Source organism: Salvelinus namaycush, chromosome 12 (assembly GCF_016432855.1).
Source record: "Salvelinus namaycush isolate Seneca chromosome 12, SaNama_1.0, whole genome shotgun sequence".
Lineage (NCBI taxonomy): Eukaryota > Metazoa > Chordata > Actinopteri > Salmoniformes > Salmonidae > Salvelinus > Salvelinus namaycush.
In genome coordinates this window covers 18,297,283-18,322,251 of record NC_052318.1, presented here as the reverse complement: position 1 = coordinate 18,322,251, position 24,969 = coordinate 18,297,283, and the positions used below count along the sequence as shown (strand labels likewise).

The window sequence follows — 24,969 nt, the reverse complement described above, 5'->3', positions numbered from 1 at the left end:
ATTTCAACAACAAAAATTATTGGGAGTCAAAGCCAGGATTCATAACAGTCTGCTATTTCATTGGCCAAATATCTTCTGATGGTCTACACAAAGATGGTAATGAACCAAGAGACAAAAATTGTTTATATAAACAGTCTACAAATGAAAGAGATTGCTTAAAATCCCGTTCACTTACAAATTTGTAACATATTTTATGAATTGGAATTCCTAACATATCAAACAAATTGCAGAAAATAAATACAAGAAATTGCAGGACATTACATATCATAAGAAATGGATGACGTTGCACACAATAGTGCAACATTTTTGGGGACCCATTTTGGCTTTCAAATCTACTGGCTGAAATTATACAAAAGCTGTACAACGCATCTTTAATACAGTTTTGTAATTAAAAACTCCAAAACAGGAGAGCTCTGTCTTCCTGGGTATGCCATTATTGATTCATTAAGGTTAATGTTTGCAGTGGCCAGATGTGCGATCAACCTCGAATTGTGAACATGCCGGGTCCGCAAACATTCGTGCTTTGATGTCATTTGACTTTAAAATATATTCATTTTCAGCAGCATATTTAGAGTGTGGAGTTACAGCAAGGCATTGGTGACACTGAACACAACTCGGACACCTGCTGTTGTTGTTTGGGTATCACCCACTTTTTGTATCTCTAGTTTGAGCTCCATAAATGTGAGGAAAATTTAAAAACACAATTCATTCCTTTAAGAATCCCCCCCCTCCCTCCCAGATAGCTGAAAAGAGCCCATGCAGTAATGGGCTTAGTGTCCTGTATGTGGGTCATCCTTGAAGCACTGTATGCATTGATCTCCTGTCACTCATTTGCCAAACCATTGCTGGAGAAGGCTTGGGTAGTGCACTCGCACACACACCCACATTATTTCTCCTCTCGACGATGAACGTAATAATACAGATTACTACCATGTGCTTCTATAATCCTTTAAAGGTTACCAGTGGTTATTTAACAGATGTGTTTTTCCTTGATAACTGTTTGCAGTTATCCACCATAGAGGATTTAAGCCCCTTGAGGCCAGGTTTTTATTCCAGGCGCGAGCCATTACATTATGGAGGTCATTCAATGGCAAACAATAATCCCTGCGTTACAAGTAGGTATTGCAAACACTGAATGATTGAATACGAGCTCAAGGACAAAGTAGCCTGTACAATAAGGAGTATGAGAATAACATTGTTTTTAAAAGCAATGTTATTAAGAATGAAATAAGAACCAAAGTCTTAGGTAAGGAGAGCTGCCGCTATAGACATGGCACATCCAGTTAACTTCAGGGCTTTTAAGGATGTTCTTCTGTGATATGATTTTTGTTGTGATTCTATGTAATCTTTCAAGATACTGCAGGATCTTTCAGGGAGAAAGCAACAACTACAATATCGGCTGTAACGACTATTGCGGCCCTTAAAAGAACACACAGAATTAATTTTGTGCTCGCTTGTATTCGTAAACATTGCCAACGCCACGAGTGACACACTTATCCGCGTCTCACTATTGAGAAATAATGGAAACGTCAACAGTGCACGGGCCATAATGATGAAGCTAGCCATGTGCAACAGTCGTCCGGACAGTCAGCATACAGCTACACTTAACCTTCAAGATGAGACGAAGCAGAGGCCAACATGGGGATGCCATGTTCCTGCCCATCAGCCTGCACACCGGATTTACATCGCATTTACATGCAGCTAGGAGTCGCTGGCTGGAATGACAATTTCTGATTGATGAATAGACTGATACAAACATGAGCAGACCCTGTCCTGTATATCAACATTTTAAAAAAAATCCCCACAAAGGTAAGCATACGCTGCCTCATAAATATTGAGATGCAGCCGAGGTGGTAAGGACAAGAGGTGAGAGCGGAGTGGCGGATCCCTAATTATACCGAGTAACAAATTCCTGCTGCTCAGCCAACATTTAGATCATGAAACATGTAGTTGGGCAGCTGGCTTAAGAGGAGTTAGAGAACAGAGGGAGAGAGCGTAACTCCTGGCCTACCTCAGCAGAATACACACACTCTCCAGGAGGCTCCCCAGGTGCAGCAGAGAGCTGGCTGTTGTATTGTTGGCCGACTTGGCCATAACACTCCCCGAGGCTGTAGTTAAAAACTACTCCGCTCAAAACTTATTACAGGCAAAATGAAGTTGATGTCACTGACTGGGATGCTTGTAATAGTTTTTTATGGGTTTGGCAGTCCGTCTTAATACATGTTCATATGACAGATTTGTTTTGATGGAGGTGCACAAGGTATCGTCAAGCTATATTACAGGAAATATATGAAAGCAATAACTGCAAGTGACCAGCAGTTACCAAACACTATATTAAATGTATTAATTAAACCCTTGAAGTTCATGTTGCCCAGGTAACGATGTTCTACCGGTATCATTATGGGAGTGTATAAGGTAACAGGAGAAGACAAACTAGTTTAATTAACAGTAACCTTATTTTCCCTGAAACAAGGGGATCTTTAAAATAACTCTTAAAAGTTAAACCCTTTTGTGCTCTTGGAGTCAAAACAGGGTTACCTACAGAACATCCTATAGAAGATTATATATTTTCCAAATATGAAAATAGATATCAATGTGGCTTAGTGTTTTTGACTTCCCAGATTAGCACAAAATAACCAAAGATTAAACCGAAATTCAAAGTAGAGTCCCAAATAAACCCATGAGAGTCCCAAATAAACCCATGAGAGTCCCAAATAAACCCATGAGAGTCCCAAATAAACCCATGAGAGTCCCAAATAAACCCATGTTTAAACTTGCTTAATGGCCCAGTGCAGTCAAAAAACTATATTTCTGTATTTTATATATATTTCCACATTATGAGGTTGGAATAATACTGTGCAATTGTGAGAATGATGAGAATGCCCTTTTAGTTCAAGAGCTGTTTGAAAAAAAACACCAGAAAATTCCGCCTGTTTTGGTGGGGTGGAGTTTTGGCCTGCCTCGTGATAACACCAGGTGGTAAATTAGTTAATAGACCAATAAGAAAGAGTTCCAAACATATCTGCCAATAACAGCTAGTTTTCCCCTCCCCACTCTTACCACTCCCAAACAGTCGTAGCAAAAATATTGCTTGAGAAATTGCTCTTTGCTAAGAAGCTATTTTTGGTTATTTCTGACCATATAATTGAAGAAAAAAAACCCAGCTGCATTGGACATTTAAAAACATTCACTGTTGAAGGGGGATACAGTCTACCCCCACCACAGGTGTGCTCTGGCAGCAGATAAGAGAACATTGTTATTTTTTTATTTTTTTTCAACGATTTAGTTGGAACACGATTACTGCACTGCATCATATCAAAGCTATTCCAAGGTTTTAAAGTACAGGTGGATGTCATCCTGCCATCAACGCAAACAGGCGATGATTACGAAGAAAAGGGGAGAGAAACCTCATCCTTTCCCCCCCTTAAAACTATGCAGAGCTTTCAGAGCTGGCTTCCTTGCATAGGTCTCTCTCTCTCTTCATTGATTAGGGATCAAAGGATGCTTTTTTTAGAGGGGAACATGGGAGAGCACAGGAGGCGTCACTCTTGGAGACCGGGCTGATTAGAAGAACCCGGCTGGAGCGCCTTCGTATTCATCATCATCACATGCTCCTGTTCTCCGTGCAAGCCTTGAGGGTCTGTGATGTGGAAATTTCTCTAGATTGATTAGTCTTCTTGTCAACTCCCCCCATTTGCCCCTGCATCCTGGGAACTTAAAAGACACGACTCTACAGAAAGACAACGGTACTTAGATCTGAGGGGCCAATTTGCTCAGGGGGAGTCAATACAGGTCCTTTGAACCCATCACAGTGGAGTGGTAGTCACAGTTTTGTGTGAAGGAGCCACATACTCCATACATGCAGTATAGATGCTAAATATTTCCCATGATTCACTAATAATCTAAGCTTCTCAGATTTACATTTGGTTTTTGAAAAGTACAACTGCCATATCATCAACGTGAAATTCAGCTTTTGCACAAACATGAGGAGTAGATAATGATATCTCTAAAATATACCTGTTGTTTAAGTGTTTTACAATAATGATAGTTCATTTGCAATTTCATAGCTTCAAGTTATCAAAATACAACATCTTACAGATTTCATATTTAACTAGAATAGAAAATGAAAAGCTTCTAGCAGTCATTAGTTACTAACTCATCGTCAAGCAGAAAAAGGGAGGGAAGAAAGGTGGTTGCTGTTATGACATGTCTGTTTATGGCATAAGTAAACTATCCACACACACCTTGAGAGTGGGCAGGTACAGACATCAGGGACGTTCTCTCTCTCCATTGACAATGACAGGTTGTCTAACTGTGCACTGCACCTTTTCAGGGCTGAAGAGACACACCTTGCAATCAGCCCAGCATGTAACTGTGGTGGATCATACTGTACTATGGGAGAAGTCACCGACAGAGACATCCACCATATGCCTGACGTCCTCTGTGGAATAGACTGGCACTGAGTCACATGGAAGTCTATTTTAGATGTATGCGGTTATGCATCTGGCTCACTTCTATCAAAATGTGTAGTGATGTGTTTTATGCCATATGATGAAACTTGCAGAGACCACATTGCATGTCATGTGCGATGCTCTTTCACGATAGCCCTTTGTGTGCTGCCAATAAAAGTGTTTCAAACAGAATAGCTGTTTGTGTAATCAATCGATGGCCTTAGATTTTTTCAATCTAGCCATCAATATAAATATGTGTATGTTAAATGGCAATTTCATTGGTAAACATTTCATCGTAATGTACTCTATAAATCAGTGGTAAACTACTGCAGTATACAGAATTTCCAATATGGGGCAATGCAGTGGCGGTATATTGAAATATACTTTTTTTGCCTTTAACAAATTCAAGCCAAGTATTTGGCCCAGATATCAAATTGGGTTCAGTACACTGGGGCATAAATATCACCAGGCACCCTAGTTAGGGACTTCAAAGCACACACTATGCAGGGAAAAATTGACAATATACCAACAGACAAAAAATGCTTATGAATATGAATGATTGCAAAAAATTTGCTCATGCATTTTAGTTTTGTAAATCTAAATATTTTGTAGAAAGTTGTCTTTAAAAGAACTGTCAGATACTATGTTGCATATACTGTATTTTCAATCGTAAGACCAGTAGAAAGGAACTATTAATGATATTATGTATTAATGATTGTATTCATGGTCTAGGGAAGCAACAGAATCGTTCATTATATGAGTTTTTATTGAACCGCTCAGCGCTGACCGACTAGTCTGGACAGTAGGTGATATTCGAGCTATAGAAAATTCCAGCTCAACCCCATGCCTTAAATCCAGCAGTGCTTTATATGATGAGATAGTCTGAACAGAGGGATGAGACTATAGAGATCAGCCTATCGCTTTGGCTCTGTTGGCAAAGTGAGCCGACTGCCATTTGGGAAGAGATAATAAATCATGTCTTAAATACCATCTGATTCTATCTTATCCCAGAGACGGATAGCTAACATCACTCCTCAGTTCTGTTAATGGTAGGGGTGCCTCCCCAGAGCAATAAGCAGCAAGGCCTGGTATTTCTCTCGCAAGTTGGCTGGCGTTTGGAACAAATTCTGACAAGTGCCTCTGCACTAAATATAAAGACACTTGAGTCCTCTCACTCAAGTGAATGTCAAGGAAGGCAAATTGTGATGAGCTAAATCTTTGCCACGATATTCAACAGCGATTTAGCGGTAGTAGTGGATGTGAGTGTGTGTCGTGAAAGGCGTGTAATATAAATGTGAACATCAGTATGAATGAAGTGTGAGAACTTCAACCCATAAAGTCACTTAATTATGTATGAAGAACCAACTTTCCAACCATGGCTATAAAATTCAATGCACTTTGGGTATGTTTGTTCGCAGTCAATTTCAGTGTTTGTGTGTGTGTGTGTATGTGTATGTGTTAGCCAGAATGCATCCATCTGTCTGTCTGTCTGTCTGTCAGTCAGAGTACAAATAGCGTACATCCTTTACTGCTAATCTCCTTGTTGGTAAATACACAGTGATTGTGTATGCAGCACGCTCTGTAGGTCTTTCAGTACTGATATCCTCTTGATGAAGCGGAGGTGGAGCTGCATGCCCCTTAACCTCTAGGCTAGCGGGCGGTATTTTCACGTCCGGATGAAAAGTGTGTCCAAAGTAAACTGCCTGCTACTCAGGCACAGAAGCTAGGATATGCATATTATTTGTAGATTTGGATAGAAAACACTCTGAAGTTTCTAAAACTGTTTGAATGATGTCTGTGAGTATAACAGACATTTTCCCCATCTAGGGGAAAAAAATTGAGGTCACTCTCTTTTCAATGGGTTTTCTATGTGGATCTAGATTTCTAAGGCACTTGCTTGCAGTTCCTATCGCTTCCACTGGATGCCAACAGTCTTTAGAAATTGGTTGATGTTTTTCCTTTGAGAATGAAGAAGTAGGGCTGTTCAGAACAAGGGTCGAGTCTAGTGTACTGTTGTGGTTGGGGCACGTGACCTGAAAGCTCGCTCACTTTGTTTTTATCCGCTATTGCACGCAGTTTATCCCGTCTTAAATTGTATCGATTATTTACGTTAAAAAATACCTAAAGTTGTATTAGGAAAGTTGTTTGAAATGTTTGGACAAAGATTACAGGTAACTTATTAGATATTTTGTAGTCATGTTGCACGAGTTGGAACTTGTGTTTTTCTGGATCAAATGCGCAAAATAAATTGACATTTGAGATATAACGACGGAATTAATCGAACAAAAGGACAATTTGTGATGTTTATGGGACATATTGGAGTGCCAACAGAAGAAGCTCTTCAAAAGGTAAAGCATGAATTATATCGTTATTTCTGAGTTTTGTGTCACGCCTGGCGGAATGAAATATGATTGTCTGTGTTTGTTTGATGGGGTGCTGTTCTCAGATAATAGCATGGTTTGCTTTCACCGTAAAGCCTTTTTGAAATCTGACACCGTGGCTGGATTAACAAGTCAAGTTTTAATTTGACATATTGCATGTGTATTTTCAAGAATGTTAAATATTTACAATTCTGTAGTTTGAATTTGGCGCCCTGCACTTTCACTGGATGTTGGTCAGGTGGGACGGTAGCGTCCCATCTAGCCTAGAGAGGTGAAGCACATTTTCCATTGCACCCTCTCCCTCTCCATGCTAGCTAGATAATACCTGGGCATAGCCGGGCTTTCCCCCCAAAAAATGTACCATGAAAAAATATATTAATTTATTTGTCTTTCGTCTCTCTGTGTTTCATAATTTTCCTTCAATGCTCAAGAGGCTGAATGTATCTCACTGGAGAAAGCAACTGAGCGAGCAAAACATCGCCCCTTTATCTCTGCATGTATAGTCCATCTATCTGATACTGTCTAGTCAAAAAGAGTATGACATTGTTTCCACCCATAGTATTGAATGCAAGGGAAGCCAGAAAGCATTAGCCAATCAGCATTGAGCTAAACTGAGTGAGCTCAACTGTGAATGGGTCCTGGCACACAACAAAAAAAATATATATATATAAAAAAAAAAAGGGAAGCCAGTTTGGATTTTGCTTCACATCACATCTAGAGCAAAACGTCATTGACAGAAAAAAACTTGAATTGTTGCATCTTGTTGTGTTATTGTCCTCAGGTGGCTAGCTAGCTAGCTAAAATTGGCCCTTTTCAAAATTAGCCATCGATAGAGATAGGGATTTGGACTTGTGATTTTACTTAATTCTCCATACTGGCCAATGATTATAGCGATGATTTTGATCCAACCATAAATTAATTGTGCTCCTGGCCTAAGGAGGATGGAAGTTCCCTATGTAGCTAGCTGTAGTAGGCTAATGTTAACTAGCTGGCTCATCAATGCCCCTGAAAGGAAGTTAGGCTAGCGAGCATGACAGAGATATAGACCGTTTTGACAACATTGGCGTTTCTCTACAAGTAGGGTGAGTCAACATGTTTTTTCTACTTGCACGTACCCACACAGAGCGAGAGAGAAATCAGAACCATGGACAGCCACATTATACACTGCTCAAAAAAATAAAGGGAACACTTAAACAACACAATGTAACTCCAAGTCAATCACACTTCTGTGAAATCAAACTGTCCACTTAGGAAGCAACACTGATTGACAATAAATTTCACATGCTGTTGTGCAAATGGAATAGACAAAAGGTGGAAATTATAGGCAATTAGCAAGACACCCCCAAAAAAGGAGTGATTCTGCAGGTGGTGACCACAGACCACTTCTAAGTTCCTATGCTTCCTGGCTGATGTTTTGGTCACTTTTGAATGCTGGCGGTGCTCTCACTCTAGTGGTAGCATGAGACGGAGTCTACAACCCACACAAGTGGCTCAGGTAGTGCAGTTCATCCAGGATGGCACATCAATGCGAGCTGTGGCAAAAAGGTTTGCTGTGTCTGTCAGCGTAGTGTCCAGAGCATGGAGGCGCTACCAGGAGACAGGCCAGTACATCAGGAGACGTGGAGGAGGCCGTAGGAGGGCAACAACCCAGCAGCAGGACCGCTACCTCCGCCTTTGTGCAAGGAGGTGCACTGCCAGAGCCCTGCAAAATGACCTCCAGCAGGCCACAAATGTGCATGTGTCAGCATATGGTCTCACAAGGGGTCTGAGGATCTCATCTCGGTACCTAATGGCAGTCAGGCTACCTCTGGCGAGCACATGGAGGGCTGTGCGGCCCCACAAAGCAATGCCACCCCACACCATGACTGACCCATCGCCAAACCGGTCATGCTGGAGGATGTTGCAGGCAGCAGAACGTTCTCCACGGCGTCTCCAGACTCTGTCACGTCTGTCACATGTGCTCATGTGCTCAGTGTGAACCTGCTTTCATCTGTGAAGAGCACAGGGCGCCAGTGGCGAATTTGCCAATCTTGGTGTTCTCTAGCAAATGCCAAACATCCTGCACGGTGTTGGGCTGTAAGCACAACCTGTGGACGTCGGGCCCTCATACCACCCTCATGGAGTCTGTTTCTGACCGTTTGAGCAGACACATGCACATTTGTGGCCTGCTGGAGGTCATTTTGCAGGGCTCTGGCAGTGCACCTCCTTGCACAAAGGCGGAGGTAGCGGTCCTGCTGCTGGGTTGTTGCCCTCCTACGGCCTCCTCCACATCTCCTGATGTACTGGCCTGTCTCCTGGTAGCGCCTCCATGTTCTGGACACTACGCTGACAGACACAGCAAACCTTCTTGCCACAGCTCGCATTGATGTGCCATCCTGGAAGAACTGCACTACCTGAGCCACTTGTGTGGGTTGTAGACTCCGTCTCATGCTACCACTAGAGTGAGAGCACCGCCAGCATTCAAAAGTGACCAAAACATCAGCCAGGAAGCATAGGAACTAAGAAGTGGTCTGTGGTCACCACCTGCAGAATCACTCCTTTTTTGGGGGTGTCTTGCTAATTGCCTATAATTTCCACCTTTTGTCTATTCCATGCATGTGAAATTTATTGTCAATCAGTGTTGCTTCCTAAGTGGACAGTTTGATTTCACAGAAGTGTGATTGACTTGGAGTTACATTGTGTTGTTTAAGTGTTCCCTTTATTTTTTTGAGCAGTGTATTTAGCTTACGTTGATTGGACTGAATTGTTTTTGGTATATTTTAGTTGTCACTATTAGACTAAGCATGGGTTATTTGATGTTGAAAAAAAAAAGTTTATTTGCGGTAACTTCCCTTGGTTCATTAGTGAGGAAATGGTCGGAAATATTAACTTGCTTGACCATGCTGTAGGTCATGTAACTGTTTGTTCAATGCAATATTCTTTGTGGACTTCACCGGACAGATGTTGCTATCCGGTTTTGTGATGAAACAAAGGTATAGTTGAATTTATTCTGCCACTTTCTTCTAATTGTCTCGGCCTTATGCCTTGCGACTGTGATATATAGGCCTATGAACTAACAGGTTATAGCAAACAACGCAATTAGGACAACACATTGGTTGTAATATGTCTTTCTTTTCCTGGCTTGGCTTCCCCAGTGATTTTACCCATGCACCGCTACTATGTATGTAGCCATTAACCAAAAGCTACTGCTACTTGAAACATTGTTTTTACATTGAGTGAATAAGCCTGTGTCATTGCAAATAAGAGAAGGCTTGGCCATTCTTATGACAGCTTTATTTGGAGCGATCAGCAATGCGATAATGGTAACAAATGAAAAACAAATTACAGTAAAATAATCTGTCTGTGATATCACAGTTTTCCTGTGCTTCAGGGTGTGCTTAGCAGTTCTGTTCTCACAGTATCAACCTACATAATCCTACAACATTTCCTGGATAGCCAAACAAGAATCTGCACAAAGGGGACTTATTCAATCTCCCACACTTCATTACAGTGTCTTGGTAGTTTCTTGAATGGCACACAAGGCCTTAAAATGGCTTCAAAGCAGGGAGTGAGACAGAGTGAGAAGAAATCTGAAAGACTAAATCATAGACTGCATACCACCCCTGTTCCTCAGTTTAGTGAATCCCCACTCCTGTAATCCACAGGAGATACGAGATTATTTCCATCAACAAAAAAAGCGGCTGGTGAATGTAGGCCAAGCTGGTTCTAGTGCATATGCCGGAAACAATACAATCAAATTCAATGCCAGCGGACTGTGTCTACCTCTTTCTCTGTTGAAGATTGGCAATTTTGCAGGTTTATATGATTTGGCACATTCACCCGTTTGTTTTGATAGCACAAGTCAGCCTTCCCTGAGCTTTTCAGGGAAAGGAAAGACAAGTCAAAAATAATAATAATACATGCAATTTATTCAGACGATAAAACTGCTGTCAGCAAAACTGGCCAGTTTCATTAGGGCCTGGGCCAAATGGGTCCAGTGGCTGTGTCATATTGGAATAAGCCTTGTGGAAAGGTATAGCAAAGTAGATAGCCAATTCTGACAGTGATCATATTCTGTCCACGGCCTGGAAATTACACAAACAAAATCATGTTCGACTGCAAATTCCATCCCCTGGGGGGAACCTTTGTCGAAGTCTAGGATATTTTTTGGGGTGATTAGCATTCTCTCTGCAGGGATAACAAGTGGCTGCCAGTGTTTCTTGGCTGCAGTGGGTTAATGCCAGAGAGTACTGCATGCCAGGGCTCCTTAGCTAAGGATCTGTGGTGAATTCAATGCCCTGTTTGATATTGAGATTTTTGGTTTTCCAGCCAGACCATGCGAATGGCGGCACAATGCCATTAGTCCCCTGACATTGGGGACAGAAATAGTTTGACGAACAGCTGTCTCAAAGACACACCCCATGGCAGGCAGACAGCACTCCCTCTCCTCGCTTCGTCTTTGATAAGGCCTTAGCTAAAAAAGACGAGGTTCACCTTATCAACGGTAAACCGGATGAGAGACGTGAATGATTTTCATGTACAGCGACACTGCGCCATTCATTTGAGTAACGGCTTCTCAAAAACCTTATTATAGTTTGACTTGAGTATCCATTTCCTTCCACATGCCCTCTACTACTCTTTCCCTTGTCTCCCCTGAGTCTTCTCTGACCACATATCCAAACCGATCTTGGTCTCCAGATGCCAGCATTGGGTTAATTGCAAATTGAGGACAACGCCTGAAATCGTGGTAGATGATAGATGCTAGACTAGATTAGCAAGGTGAGGGAGAAATAGGATTAAAAAGAGAATCCTTAACATCTCTCTGTGAAATCAAATTATCACATCCCAATCGTGGCCTGGGGGTTAATTTTGGGGATAAATTGAATATCCCTTTGAAGAGGGCTTGTACAATTCTGACAGTAACATGGAATGGCACGATACCTCCATGTTGAAATTGTGAGGAGTTATATGCACTAACTAATTACTCTGCACTAACAGATATGATACCTAGTCTGTAAACACAAAACATTGGCTACATCTAGTGTTTTAAACGGAAATGGACATCAATGAACATCAATTATACAATAATCAGTAGAAAGATGAGTGTCTTAATAAAACACTTTTCCATCACTATTTTCAGACTACTTTCAGATGCGCACTGCAACATCATGAAGTAGCATTAGCCACTCTATCAGATTGTGTATTATGAAGACAGTATGCATGTTTGACCCACCACCTGGATTTGGTCCCGTGTAGCAAAATCTGGAATGTTTTTATTTAATTTTTTACATTGGATAAAAGTAGAGACTCCGAGCTAGAAAATTGTATAATCATACACTGCAGTTGAAGAACAATGAAAAAGTAATTCTGCTTTGAAAGTTGATAAACTTGTAACCCCACTTTTGAGAAAATGGCCTCTGAATGTTTTGGTACACCTACTGGAGAGCTATTCTTTGTCTACACCCATTCAGCATCGTTCACACCCTCTTAAGCCTGAGCCCCACCAGTCTCTTTAAGGATTCACAGTGTAGTAAACAACCAAAGCCTTCAAGACTAAAAGTGGTGAAAGTAGTAGTAAATATAAACTTTATCTAGTCCTTGGCCTATATCCTAATTTGACTTTGGTTCTGGTGATGCCTCCACACACAATTTGGTGCAGGTCATGTTGTTCTTCACATTACCATCTCTGGTAAACACAGACTATATAAAATCAAATCTACGTTTATTTGTCACATGGACAGAATACAGAAGGTGTAAACGGTACCGTGAAATGGTTACTTGCATAGTAGAGTATTTTGTTTAGACATGTAGCTAGCTAGCTGAACAATTAACCATAATCCCAACTCTAAATGCTGCGTTCAAAACAACTTGGAACACGGGGAAAAAAACTCAGACTGGGAAAAATCTATTTGAACGGTCATCCAACTCGGAATTCCAACTTGGGAACCTTTCTAGATCTCCTACACAGATCATACACGTAACGTTAGCTAGCGAGCCAGCCAGCTAACGTTAGCTAGCTAGCTAACAGTACGCTTTAACTTGCACGACTCTACCCGTATACATGGAAGAACGCTTCTCCCTCTGCCATGGTTGCCCTTAGTTTGAAGATGTAATCTGGAGACAGGTGTTTTATACAACAGCCTTCTTTCTGTGTTCTCTTTGCGTTTGGCAATCATCTCTCTGCTTCCACCAGGCATTCCACTGATTTCAAAACTCGGTCAACTTCTTCCATGACAATGACACAGTTTCTTCCCCATCATTGTCATCAGAAGACAAACATTTCTGGTTTAATGAAACCTAAAATCAGGGATTTCCTCATTGTCTGATTAATTTTCAGAGTCAGAGAGTCAGCACAGCACGATCTTCCTCCAGAAAGTAGCCCATCACAATGTTTTACCACTGAGCTTGGTCGATAGCACTATTAACTTCAGGGCAGCAATGTTGAGAGCAGTAGCAAAACATTTTCAGTTATTCATGATATCTTTAAAAAAAAGCAGCGGTAGACAGGATTATCCACACACACTTAAAAGCTCATGATATAGACATTCTACATGTCAGACCAATCCAAACGCATCTCTCGGCATGTCCAGACCATCCATTATCTCAGCCAATCAAGGCTAGTGGGAAGGTTCCTGTATATTTCCCTATTAAAACCAACTAGGCTCATTATTTAACAATTGTATTTGCATTTACAGGTGGCACACACGTTTGTTATTAAGGCACATGAAAGTTCACGTTACAGAAAGCATTTCTGCCAAAAAACATATTTAGATATATATTTTTTTAAATGTTCAAATGCCTCTCCTGTGAAGTAGCGACGTGCGACATACGCCTAGTTTCCTGAAACAGGTCACATATTTTCCCTGTTTCTTTCCAGTTAGGATGCCTTTGGAGCCTGAATGGTGTATGTTTCATGTACGAGCCGGTCGCCGGGGGACACAAGTGTATTACCGGCTGTGCAGCTTAAAAGGAATAATCCAATAAAAATTATGAAACTCCTGTCAATTTGGTGAAAGCTTGTGTTCTATCAGTAGGTTAAAAAAAATGTCCCCATGATTTTACTTCTAAGGGGTCTGTCTCTGAAAATCAGGAAATCATGTAGGAATGCGTCATAGCTACATAATTCTCGACTGAAGCGTGTGATCCCCTACCACATTTCATAACGCTTTTAAAATAATGACCTGCGCTCCAGATCGCCAAATCAGCCAATAGATCATGAGCATACTTGTCTAGAACACATCCATCCGTTTATATCATCATGACAAAGTATATATTTCGCTTAGATAAGGTCAATCTAAACAGTGTACCAAATTATTCAACCCCGTTTCTCCTTCAAGTACCAAGTCACAATGCGCCCTGTGTGTCCGAGGGAAACAGCGATATTACAGAAAGGAGGAGATCGGAATTCCATTGGGCAATGAATGGAGAACCACCCCACCTAACTGACGATGGACCAATTGCATTCATGTTGTCATGCTGCGTCACACGGTTGCTAAGCTAATTGTCATGCAATCCCTTCTCAAAGTCAGGATGAGTCGAGAAACATGCCTATTTTCCTCAAAAGTACGTAATGTCATGATTCCAAAGCTATACGATATTACAGAGAACAAGTTCTCACAACTTGAAAAACATTTGCAATGTTGTACTTCTTGTTCACGACATTCATGTTCAGTTTGAGCTAGCGCCCAATATTTATTTAATTTTTATTTCTCCTTTATTTAACCAGGTAGGCCAGTTGAGAACAAGTACTCATTTACAACAATAAATAAGCCATATTGGCGAAATAATTACAATTTAGCAATTAAACACTGGAGTGATAGATGTGCAGAAGATGATGTGCAAGTAGATACTGGGGTGTAAAGGAAAAAAAACATTTAAAATAACAATATGGGGATGAGGTAGTTGGGTGGGCTATTCACAGATGGGCTATGTACAGGTTCAATGATCTGTGAGCTGCTCTGACAGCTGATGCTTAAAGTTAGTGAGGGAGCTAGGAGTCTCCAGCTTCAGTGATTTTTGCAATTCGTTCCAGTCATTGGCAGCAGAGAACTGGAAGGAAAAGCAGTCAAAGGAGGAGTTGGCTTTGGGGGTGACCAGTGAAATATACCTGCTGGAGCGCGTGCTACGGGTGGGTGCTACTATGGTGACCAGTGAGCTGAGACAAGGCGGGGCTATACCTAGCAAATACTTATAGATGACCTGGAGCTAGTGGGTTTGGCGACGAATATAGCCAGCCAACGAGAGCATACAGGTCGCAGTCGTGGGTAGTATATGGGGCTTTGGTGACAAAACGGATGGCACTGTGATAGACTGCATCCAATTAGCCGAGTAGAGTGTTGGAGGCTATTTTGTAAATGACATCGCCGAAGTCGAGGATCAGTAGGATGGTCAGTTTTACAAGGGTATGTTTGGCAGCATGAGTGAAGGATGCTTTGTTGCGAAATAAGAAGCCAATTCTAGATTTAACTTTGGATTGGAGATGCTTAATGCGAGTCTGGAAGGAGAGTTTACAGTCTAACCAGACACCTAGGTATTTGTAGTTGCCCACATATTCTAAGTCAGAGCGGTCCAGAGTAGTGATGCTAGACGGGCGGGCAGGTGCGGGCAGCGATCAGTTGAAGAGCATGCATTTAGTTTTACTTGCATTTAAGAGCAGTTGGAGGCCACGGAAGGAGAGTTGTATGGCATTGAAGCTTGTCTGAAGGTTTGTTAACACAGTGTCCTAAAGAAGGGCCAGAAATATACAGAATGGTGTCGTCTGCATATAGGTGGATCAGAGAATCACCAGCAGCAAGAGCGATATCAATGATGTATACAGAGAAGAGAGTCGGCCCGAGAATTGAACCCTGTGGCACCCCCATAGAGACTGCCAGAGGTCCGGACAACAGGCCTTCCGATTTGACACACTGAACTCTATCTGAGAAGTAGGAGGTGAACCAGGCGAGGCAGTCATTTGAGAAACCAAGGCTGTTGAGTCTGCCAATAAGAATACGGTGATTGACAGAGTCAAAAGCCTTGGCCAGGTCGATGAATACGGCTGCACAGTATTGTCTTTTATCGATGGCGGTTATGATATCGTTTAGGACCTTGAGCGTGGCTGAGGTGCACCCATGACCATCTCGGAAACCAGTTTGCATAGCGGAGAAGGTACGGTGGGATTCGAAATTGTTTGGGTCTAGAGTGTCTACACTTTGAATAGGGGGGATGACCACGGCAGCTTTCCAATCTTTGGGGATCTCAGACAATACGAAAAAGAGGTTGAACAGGCTAGTAATTGGGGTTGCAACAATTGCGGTGAATAATTTTAGAAAGAAGCGGTCCAGAGGCTTGGGCAAGTTGCAGTATGGGGGTTCAGTACTGTTGACTTGGGGTAGAGGTAGTCAGGTGGAAAGCATGGCCAGCCGTAGAAAAATGCTTATTGAAATTCTCGATTATCGTAAATTTATCGGGGGTGACAGTGTTTCCTAGCCTAAGTGCAGTGGGCAGCTGGGAGGAGGTGCTCTTATTCTCCATGGACTTGATAGTGTCCCAGAACTTTTTGGAGTTTGTGCTACAGGATCCACATTTCTGTTTGAAAAAGCTAGCCTTTGCTATCCTAACTGCCTGTGTATATTGGTTCCTGACTTCCCTGAAAAGTTGCATATCGTGGGGGCTATTCGATGCTAATGCAGTACACCACAGGATGTTTTTGTGCTGGTCAAGGGCAGTCAGGTCTGGAGTGAACCAAGGGCTACATCTGTTCTTAGTTCTACATTTTTTGAATGGGGCATGCTTATTTAAGATGGTGAGGAAAGCACTTTTAAAGAATAAACAGACATCCTCTACTGACGGAATGAGGTCAATATCCTTCCATGATACCGGGCCAGGTTGATTAGAAATGCCTGCTCGCTGAAGTGTTTTAGGGAGTGTTTGACCGCTGCCATTATAGATGCAGGCATTGAGGCCGTGATTGCTGAGATCCTGGTTGAAGACAGCAGAGGTGTATTTAGAGGGCAGGTTGGTCATGTTGATATCTATGAGGGTGCCCGTGTTTACATATTTAGGGTTGTACCTGGTAGGTTCCATGATCATTTGTGTGAGAGATTGAGGGCATCTAGCTTAGATTGTAGGACAGCTGGGGTGTTAAGCATATCCCAGTTTAGGTCACCTAACAATTGACTCCTATTCACTCCTTGAAGGAGAGCTCTCCTTGTCCCAGAATTGCCCATAATGCAACGCGCAGCCCAATGACAAAGCGGTGGCAACGTACACAATGGGCAGAATTACGATTCAAATGAAGTTTCCCCATCTCCTCATAAGTAGCTCTGTGAGAAAGAAATGTACACTGCTCTCACTCTGGGTAGAGATGAACTGCAAGTTGAACTCAGTGAGATAGACTCCTAAATTGATATTCAGTTTCTTTTAGCGATTTTACAGCTAGTTAGCGCCTTCACATGCTGATATTGACTTTGGTATTATTGTGTGTATCCAGCCCGCCCAGACGAAAGAGAATTGTGGATATTTTTGTAGACTTGAGCTGCAACAGATTTCCCAAAACTATTGTCACGTTTCTGCCCACCTTGTTATAAATAAAATTAAAACATTTGTTCACAAATTGTTAACACTGTTAATCATAGGAATTATTTTAAATGTAGGACGCTAATGGCAATTGACAAAAGATTTAAGGAATAGTAGCACCATCTGGCAGCAGCAGGGCTATCAGACTCAGAGCTAAACTACCACAATCATTGGAGGGTTACATTTTAGTAATGCGGTCACTGGTTGACAGAGGCTGTTGTACAAGAAAAACATGGCTGAGATGATGTGTCGTATCTTAGATTGAACATCAACTGAGCCAATAAGGTAAAAAAAAATATATTAAATACTTAGCACAGTGAAGAATATGCACTAGTAGACAAAGATCTTGTCTAGTTAGCATATAAAGGCTCATGTTTATCCCTCACTATCAAGCTTAGTTACGCATGTGCTTATCCCAACCTAAATAATGTGGCTAACGCTACCTGTTCAGCAAGGTGAGAATGATAATACCACCACATAAAGATGTCACATGACTATGGGACTAGACTCATCTGTCCAGGAAGATAAGAAGCTCAGAAGACCCTCAGTCTACCACGGTCGCCATGGTGACATTCACCACTGGGCGCTAATCACCAACTTCAGTACTGACAGATTATATGTAGGTGGACGAAACTCAAATGTCTCATCATTCACGTAGTATCGCACGTGCATGCAACAGGTAGGTAAACTGGTCATCCACATCGCCCAGAGTAATTCGAACACTTCTTTAGTGCTGCATTCAAAATGAGGACGGAGGAGAAAACTCCCAACTTGATCGGCATGCAGCAGCCGGTCTTGTTTATTAAAGGGAAGTTAAGTGAGCACTGTGCCTCTGCTCTGAAAATGTATGGAGATTTGATTCAGTCCAGTAGCTTCGATTCATATTGACAGCGATAAGGAGCGAAGATACATTAGCTGACAACATGGGAGGGACAAGCACCATTGCTAAGGAAATATTGTTTCAGAGAGTTTGAGGCAAAGTGTTGTGTAGAGTTCCCCCTCCACCAAATGAGAGAAAGGTTTTCTGCAATAAATACTGTATTTATTTCCACTCTTGCTACTTATACAGATACTGTGCCTTTAGAAAGTATTCAACCCCTTGACCTTTTCCACATTTTGTTCTGTTACAGCCTGAATTTTAAATGGATTACATTTTGATTTTGTGTCACAGGCCTACACACAATACCTCATAATGTCAAAGTGGAATTATGTTTTTGGAATTTTTTACAGATTAATTAAAAATGAAAAGCTGAAATGTCTTGAGTCAATAGGTATTCAACCTCTGTTACGGCAAGCCTAAATAAGTTCAGGAGTGAAAACTTGCTTAACAAGTTGCATGGTGTGTTTAACATGTTTAACGTGATTTTTGAATGACTACATCATCTCTGTACCCCACACAGACATTTACAGTACATACGGAAAGTATTCAGACCCCTTTACTTTTTTCACATTTTGTTACATTACAGCCTTATTCTAAAATTAATAAAATGACTTAATTTTAGAACAAGGCCGTAAAGTAACAAAATGTGGAATACGTCAAGGGGTCTGAATACTTTTCGAATGCACTGTATCTTTAAAGGTCCCTTAGTCGAGCAGTGAATTTTAAAGACAGATTTAACCACAAAGACCAGAAAGATTTTTGCAATGCCTTGCAAAGAAGTGCACATATTGGTATATGGGTTAAACACATTTTTTTTTTTTTTAAAGACATCGAATATCCCTTTAAGTATGTTGTAGTTATTAAATCACACTTTGGATGCTGTATCAATACAACCAGTCACTACAAAGACACAGGTGTCCTTCTTAACTCAGTTGCCGGAGAGGAAGGAAACCACTCAAGGATTTCACCATGTGACTTTAAAACAGTTACAGAGTTTAATGGCTGTGATAGGAGAAAACTGAGGATTGATCAACAACATTGTAGATACTCCACAATATTAACCTAAATGACAGAGTGAAAAGGAGGAAGCCTGTACAAAATAAAAAATATTCCAAAAGATGCATCACGTTAAATGTGGCAAAGAAATTAACTTTATGTCCTAAATACAAAGTGTTATGTTTGGGGCAAAACTAACAACATGAGTAACACACTTCATATTTTCAAGCATGGTGGTGGCTGCATCATGTTATGGGTATGCTTGTCATCGGCAAAGACTAAGGAGTTTTTTGGGGGATAAAAATAAACCGAATAGAGCTAAGCACAAGCAAAATCCTAGAGGAAAACCTGGATATTAAACCGACAAGAACAGCCTGACAATAGTTTCTCACTGAACTGGGAGAACATAGGTATATATAAGAGGGGCTGATGCCTGCTGAGGTAAGCATAGCATTGTGCTAACTCAGTGACAACAACAATAACTGCACTACTCCAGTCAAACTGTAGTCAGATCTACAGTGGACCATTCAGATTTTCATCTGAAGGGAATAAGAGACAATTGCTACACCTAAACCAACAAAAAGAACTAACATCTCTTCTGTTGTGTCTAATTGAACAAACATGGTGTCATGAAATGTAAATGTTTTCAAAGAGTATGAACCAAGAATAATTAAAATTGTGTAGGATCACCCCAGGAAATAGTGCGATTGAAGGATATTTCCTCCCGCACAAAATATACTACTGGAAGTTAAGAACAGCACAATCACTCTGTTAGCCTATAGCACTTATTTCAGACGATATTTCTTATTTTACGGACTTTGGTAGTATATGTTCAAACTGAGGGCCCTTTTCAATCAAAACAGGTATGCCTATCCATACGTTCCAGGTTTAAGGCACAACAACATTTATCCAGTGCTGTGCCAAAGTGTGTTTTGAATTCATATGAGGTTGAATGTCTTTCAGTTGTCATTGTTTCATTGATGAAATGCATCTAAAGCTGCATATTCTCAATGCAAGAAGACCGCAGTTATTTTTTCTTAAACCGGAAACATCCGGATAACAGATTTTGCATGCAGCCTGCCCTCAGTATGTGTTGTTATGGCTTACGACTCTCAGGAAGAAAGTTATTTCCTCTCCAGTTGTGTCAAGATGATGACAGGCCCTCTGTCTTGCAGTAAAGGCAACCTGCAAATTAACTTGTCAAAATGTCTAGCGTAATTGCATGGTGATCTCTTTATGATTTATCATCTCCTACTAGTCATATTTAGATCATGGCATCTGATGAGTCAACATCACGTCAGTTATGCAACACACGGCTCAAGTTATAAACAATGGCTTCACTGACAGAAGTTTTTGGGATGAAATGTAGCATATAAATTAGCGAAAGTTTTTGCTTAAGCCACATGAAAAACTTCAATCACTTTTGTTCTAACTTCCTTCAAATTGATAAAAATCCTGACAGTGAGTCCTAATTTGTATAATGGTTCATTATGCATGCCCCAGTGCATTGCTGACTACTAGAAATGCAGTTTCCATACTGTATTCAGGAAATACAGTAATTGTTAGTATCACTGATTTACTGGAGGTGACCATGACTGCTGTGACCTCAAGTTAATAACTTGCACTTTGAAGCATATAAGACTATTTATTCTTGTTATATTTTGAATAATTTCATAATGTCAGCCCCCACCCACTGTCCTCACCTAATACTCATTCCAAACATGGCAACTCCCTTTTCAGATGACCACACAGCTTGGTCATTTTAGTTCTGATGCTGATATTACATTCCATTTCAGAGCGTATGCTTTGAAACCTAAATATCCTGAGGATTCATACGGATAGCTCCGATTACTGTCCTTAAGAGAGAGTATATGAATCTGATTAGAATCCTGTTGACCAGAGAAGTGCTGAAAATAATCTATTTATAAAAGCATTGTTATGACGCAGCTACTTTATACGTATGGAGACATCTCTGAAAGGCAAGTGATTAGCGAGTTGTGAGTTTCATTAGATACATATTACCAGGGCAGCAGGATGTTTCATAGACAATATGAAGCTAAATAGCTGGATAGTGGACATACAGCTTCAATCAAGCCCTATTGTAACCTACCTGCATTGAAAATGTGTGCAGGTTCCATTAAACTACAAAAGTGTCATACTATATCAGACAAGTTTATCAATGTATCTGTGTGCATTTTGCAATCAAGCTCCAACTTGTTTGAGTTTCATGTGATAATTGGATGAAATAATAAATATCACCCCACAGGTGATTTAAATATTTAATTTTAGATATAATAGTATGCCCCATGTAAATTAATTTTGAATTCAATTAGTATGATCAACAATGCGGTTGTCAGCAAATTGTTGGGCAGGTTGACCTGTTGGAGCATGGGGTCAGTAAATTCAGGTCCTAAACAGCTAAGCAAACTGCAAAAATTAAAATATATATATATTTTTTTAAATGCAAGCGACATCGAAAGGAAAATGGTGGACTATGTGTTATTTATGTCTGTAATAGAGTTCCAAAGTAAGAGTCAAAAAGCTAATGGTCAAACAGGGAAATGGTTCCAAACATTTTAGAAACCATTAATTTTTCCCATAGGGATTTTAGAAACACTTAAAATAAGGGCTGAGTTTCGTGTAGGCCTATCCTGGCGTGATGTTTTGATAACCATGTAAATCTCTCTAGGACAAGGTGACTTTTATCAATATATTTGCCTGTATTTACCCCCCACCCCCCCTACAAATGCCATGATGATCTGGACGAGACTGTCTCCTTTTATGCTAATTATCATTTTCGAATCTGAGAGTAAGTAGAGACAAATATATTGATAAAAGTCACCTGATTATCAAACCGTCACACCAGGGTAAGCCTACACAAAACACAGCCCTAATTTTAAGTGTTTCTAAAATCCCCAATGGGAAAAATGAATGGTGGAAAAACGATTTGATCCATTTCCCTGCTTGACCACTAGATTTCATTGGTATTGACACCTCTACTGTGGCGCTCTTTGACCAAGGCAGCCTACACTTTGAGCACAGGTAGGTTTAGCTTTTTCAAGATCTGTTCATAGGACTAACAAGTGTCTAGTCTCATCCATTTACAGTATGTATGTGCAATATCACATAATATGTTAATGTGCAAAATATAACTGCACTCCCCGTTTCTCTATTCCCCAGTGTCTATTATAGTCCAGTTCATATCCCATCCCACTGGGCACACACATCAGTTCATATCCCATCCCACTGGGCACACACATCAGTTCATATCCCATCCCACTGGGCACACACATCAGTTCATATCCCATCCCACTGGGCACACACATCAGTTCATATCCCATCCCACTGGGCACACACATCAGTTCATATCCCATCCCACTGGGCACACACATCAGTTCATATCCCATCCCACTGGGCACACACATCAGTTCATATCCCATCCCACCTGGCACACACATCAGTTCATATCCCATCCCACTGGGCACAGAAATCAGTTCATATCCCATCCCACTGGGCACAGACATCAGTTCATATCCCATCCCACCTGGCACACACATCAGTTCATATCCCATCCCACTGGGCACACACATCAGTTCATATCCCATCCCACTGGGCACAGACATCAGTTCATATCCCATCCCACTGGGCACAGACATCAGTTCAGTGACTAGTTTTGATTTAGATTTTGTTGAGTTGTCAACTAACGTGAATTAAACCCTGTCATCAGCCAAAAGTTGGGTGAAAAAGACGAAATTCCCTTACAGTGATGACTTTTTGCAAATCCGTTTTTCACGTTGATTCAACGTCATCACATGGAATTGTTTGGTTGAAATTACGTGGAAACAATTTAATTCAACAATTTTTTTCCCCCAATAGGATGTTTACATCCCTGTGATGCTCCGTAGCTTGTGGACCATATCAATAAACTTCTTCCACCACCATAAGCACCTTAGATCATTCAACACGTTACACAACAATCATTTGGAGTTAATTTTAACTGCTGGGACTATTGCTTCATAGTCTGGCATAGGCTAATCCTCTGGAATCCCCCTCAATGACAAAATGCATATGACGCGGAAATGACCATACAGTATGATTCGTATAATTTAACTTGACAAACACTTTTCCTGTAATTTCAATTGTCAAAGCAACTTTGGAATCATATAAATGTAATGACTTTTTGAAACCATTCGCAACCAGTGACAGTGTATGAATAATTAGAAAGGGTTTTACCTGAGAAAGACGGTCTCGCCTTGCCTGACGGTAATATTGTCCATTACTTTATTATCGGTTTGGGAATCCCCTTGACTGTGGACAGGCAAACCTGAGGGGACAAGAAACAGCAGTCTGAATGACAGAACCACCAGGCACTTCCAAGACACGACAAAGTATCCACAAACACCCATCTTCGGTTTATAAATCCCACTGCTTGTCGAGACACACAACGCGTCCGTTGATTTAAAAGGCAAATGCGTATTTTGTCCGGTGGAGCGAGCGCGGGTTAGTTAATAGCCTACAGTTCATCTGGTAATCCAAATCTTCTTTCCAGGTGCAGCATAGCATATGCAGGAGTATAGCTATCCCTACTGCGCACTCAAAACAATATGTGCAGGCTGTTCTATTCTGTTCTGTAGTTCGCAGATTGGAAATATGTGCGCTTCCTTTCGGAATGGTCCAGCTGCTTATTGAGGATGACAGTACACGCATTCACGGAAAATTAACAGTCGCAGTTGTGGATAGCACGCAGAGCAAACACAAATCAGCTATTTCGTTTGAGATTACGTGATAAAACTTTAACCACCGGTGCCAAATGCGCAAAAACAAGACAAATGCGTGATTATCTCGTTCCAACAGATGCAGATTTTCTTGGGATTGGATCTAGGCTACACGAGTTTTAGTGATTATTCTATCTACATTCTACACAGTCCCCTCATCGTCGCTATACGTGCTCTAGGTCAGGGATCATCAACTAGATTCAGCAGCGGGACGATATTTTCAGGGGATCAGAACATAATTACAGATAATTTCTTGCCTGCAAATTGACCGCAAGAAACCCAAACATGTATAAGATTTGACTAAAACATAATAATTTCAAACATTGCTTACATTTTGTATACGATCACATATACCGTATCACTCTAATATGCGTGGGAATACTTTGAAACATATCTCCAAAATGTAAAATAACTTGGAGCTGATGTTTTTATAGTCTTTTATGTCCAACAATAAAATATTTTAAATAAAACTGAAATGTTTTTTTTGCTCAGAAAGCCGAATAAAATCACCAGTGGGCCAGGTGTTTGGATGCAGATGCTATAGACTGCCTACAGATTGCGTAATATATTGTTCAGACCTTTAACAGGTGAAATTGGTCGGTATGACTCAAGTGTTTTGGTGGTGTGGATAAAGACATGTAGACTAAATATACCGCCCTTGACTCATAGCATCCATGTTCACACTCCAGGCTATTAAATGTGTAAATCATCTACTTGCAGTGCATTTATATAGTCTATGCAAGCCACAGTGCTGGCCCTAGCCCTTGGGGGCCCTAAACAAGATTTGGTTGGGGGGTCTCTCCTGCAAAACATTTTAGTTGCCCCCCCCCCCCCCCCCCCCCCCCCCTCACTTGACAGCTGAGAGAGTTGCGCTCATGCAATCTTTAACATTTTGCCATTGCACAAGTTAATGCAATTTTAACTTGTGTAATGTTGTACAAAAAACATAA

At 41.0% G+C, this 24,969-nt stretch overlaps 1 protein-coding gene across 2 annotated transcripts in view; it reads right to left on the bottom strand.

The window, feature by feature from the left end:
• LOC120056483 (opioid-binding protein/cell adhesion molecule-like) overlaps positions 1-23,650 on the bottom strand; it is a 146,257-nt gene extending 122,607 nt beyond the window's left edge. For both annotated transcript variants that reach the window (XM_039004654.1, XM_039004655.1), the window contains exon 1: positions 23,478-23,650. In XM_039004654.1, coding sequence (XP_038860582.1) covers positions 23,478-23,650 — 173 coding nt within the window. The remainder of the gene's footprint in view (positions 1-23,477) is intronic.
• Between the last annotated feature and the right edge of the window lie 1,319 nt (positions 23,651-24,969).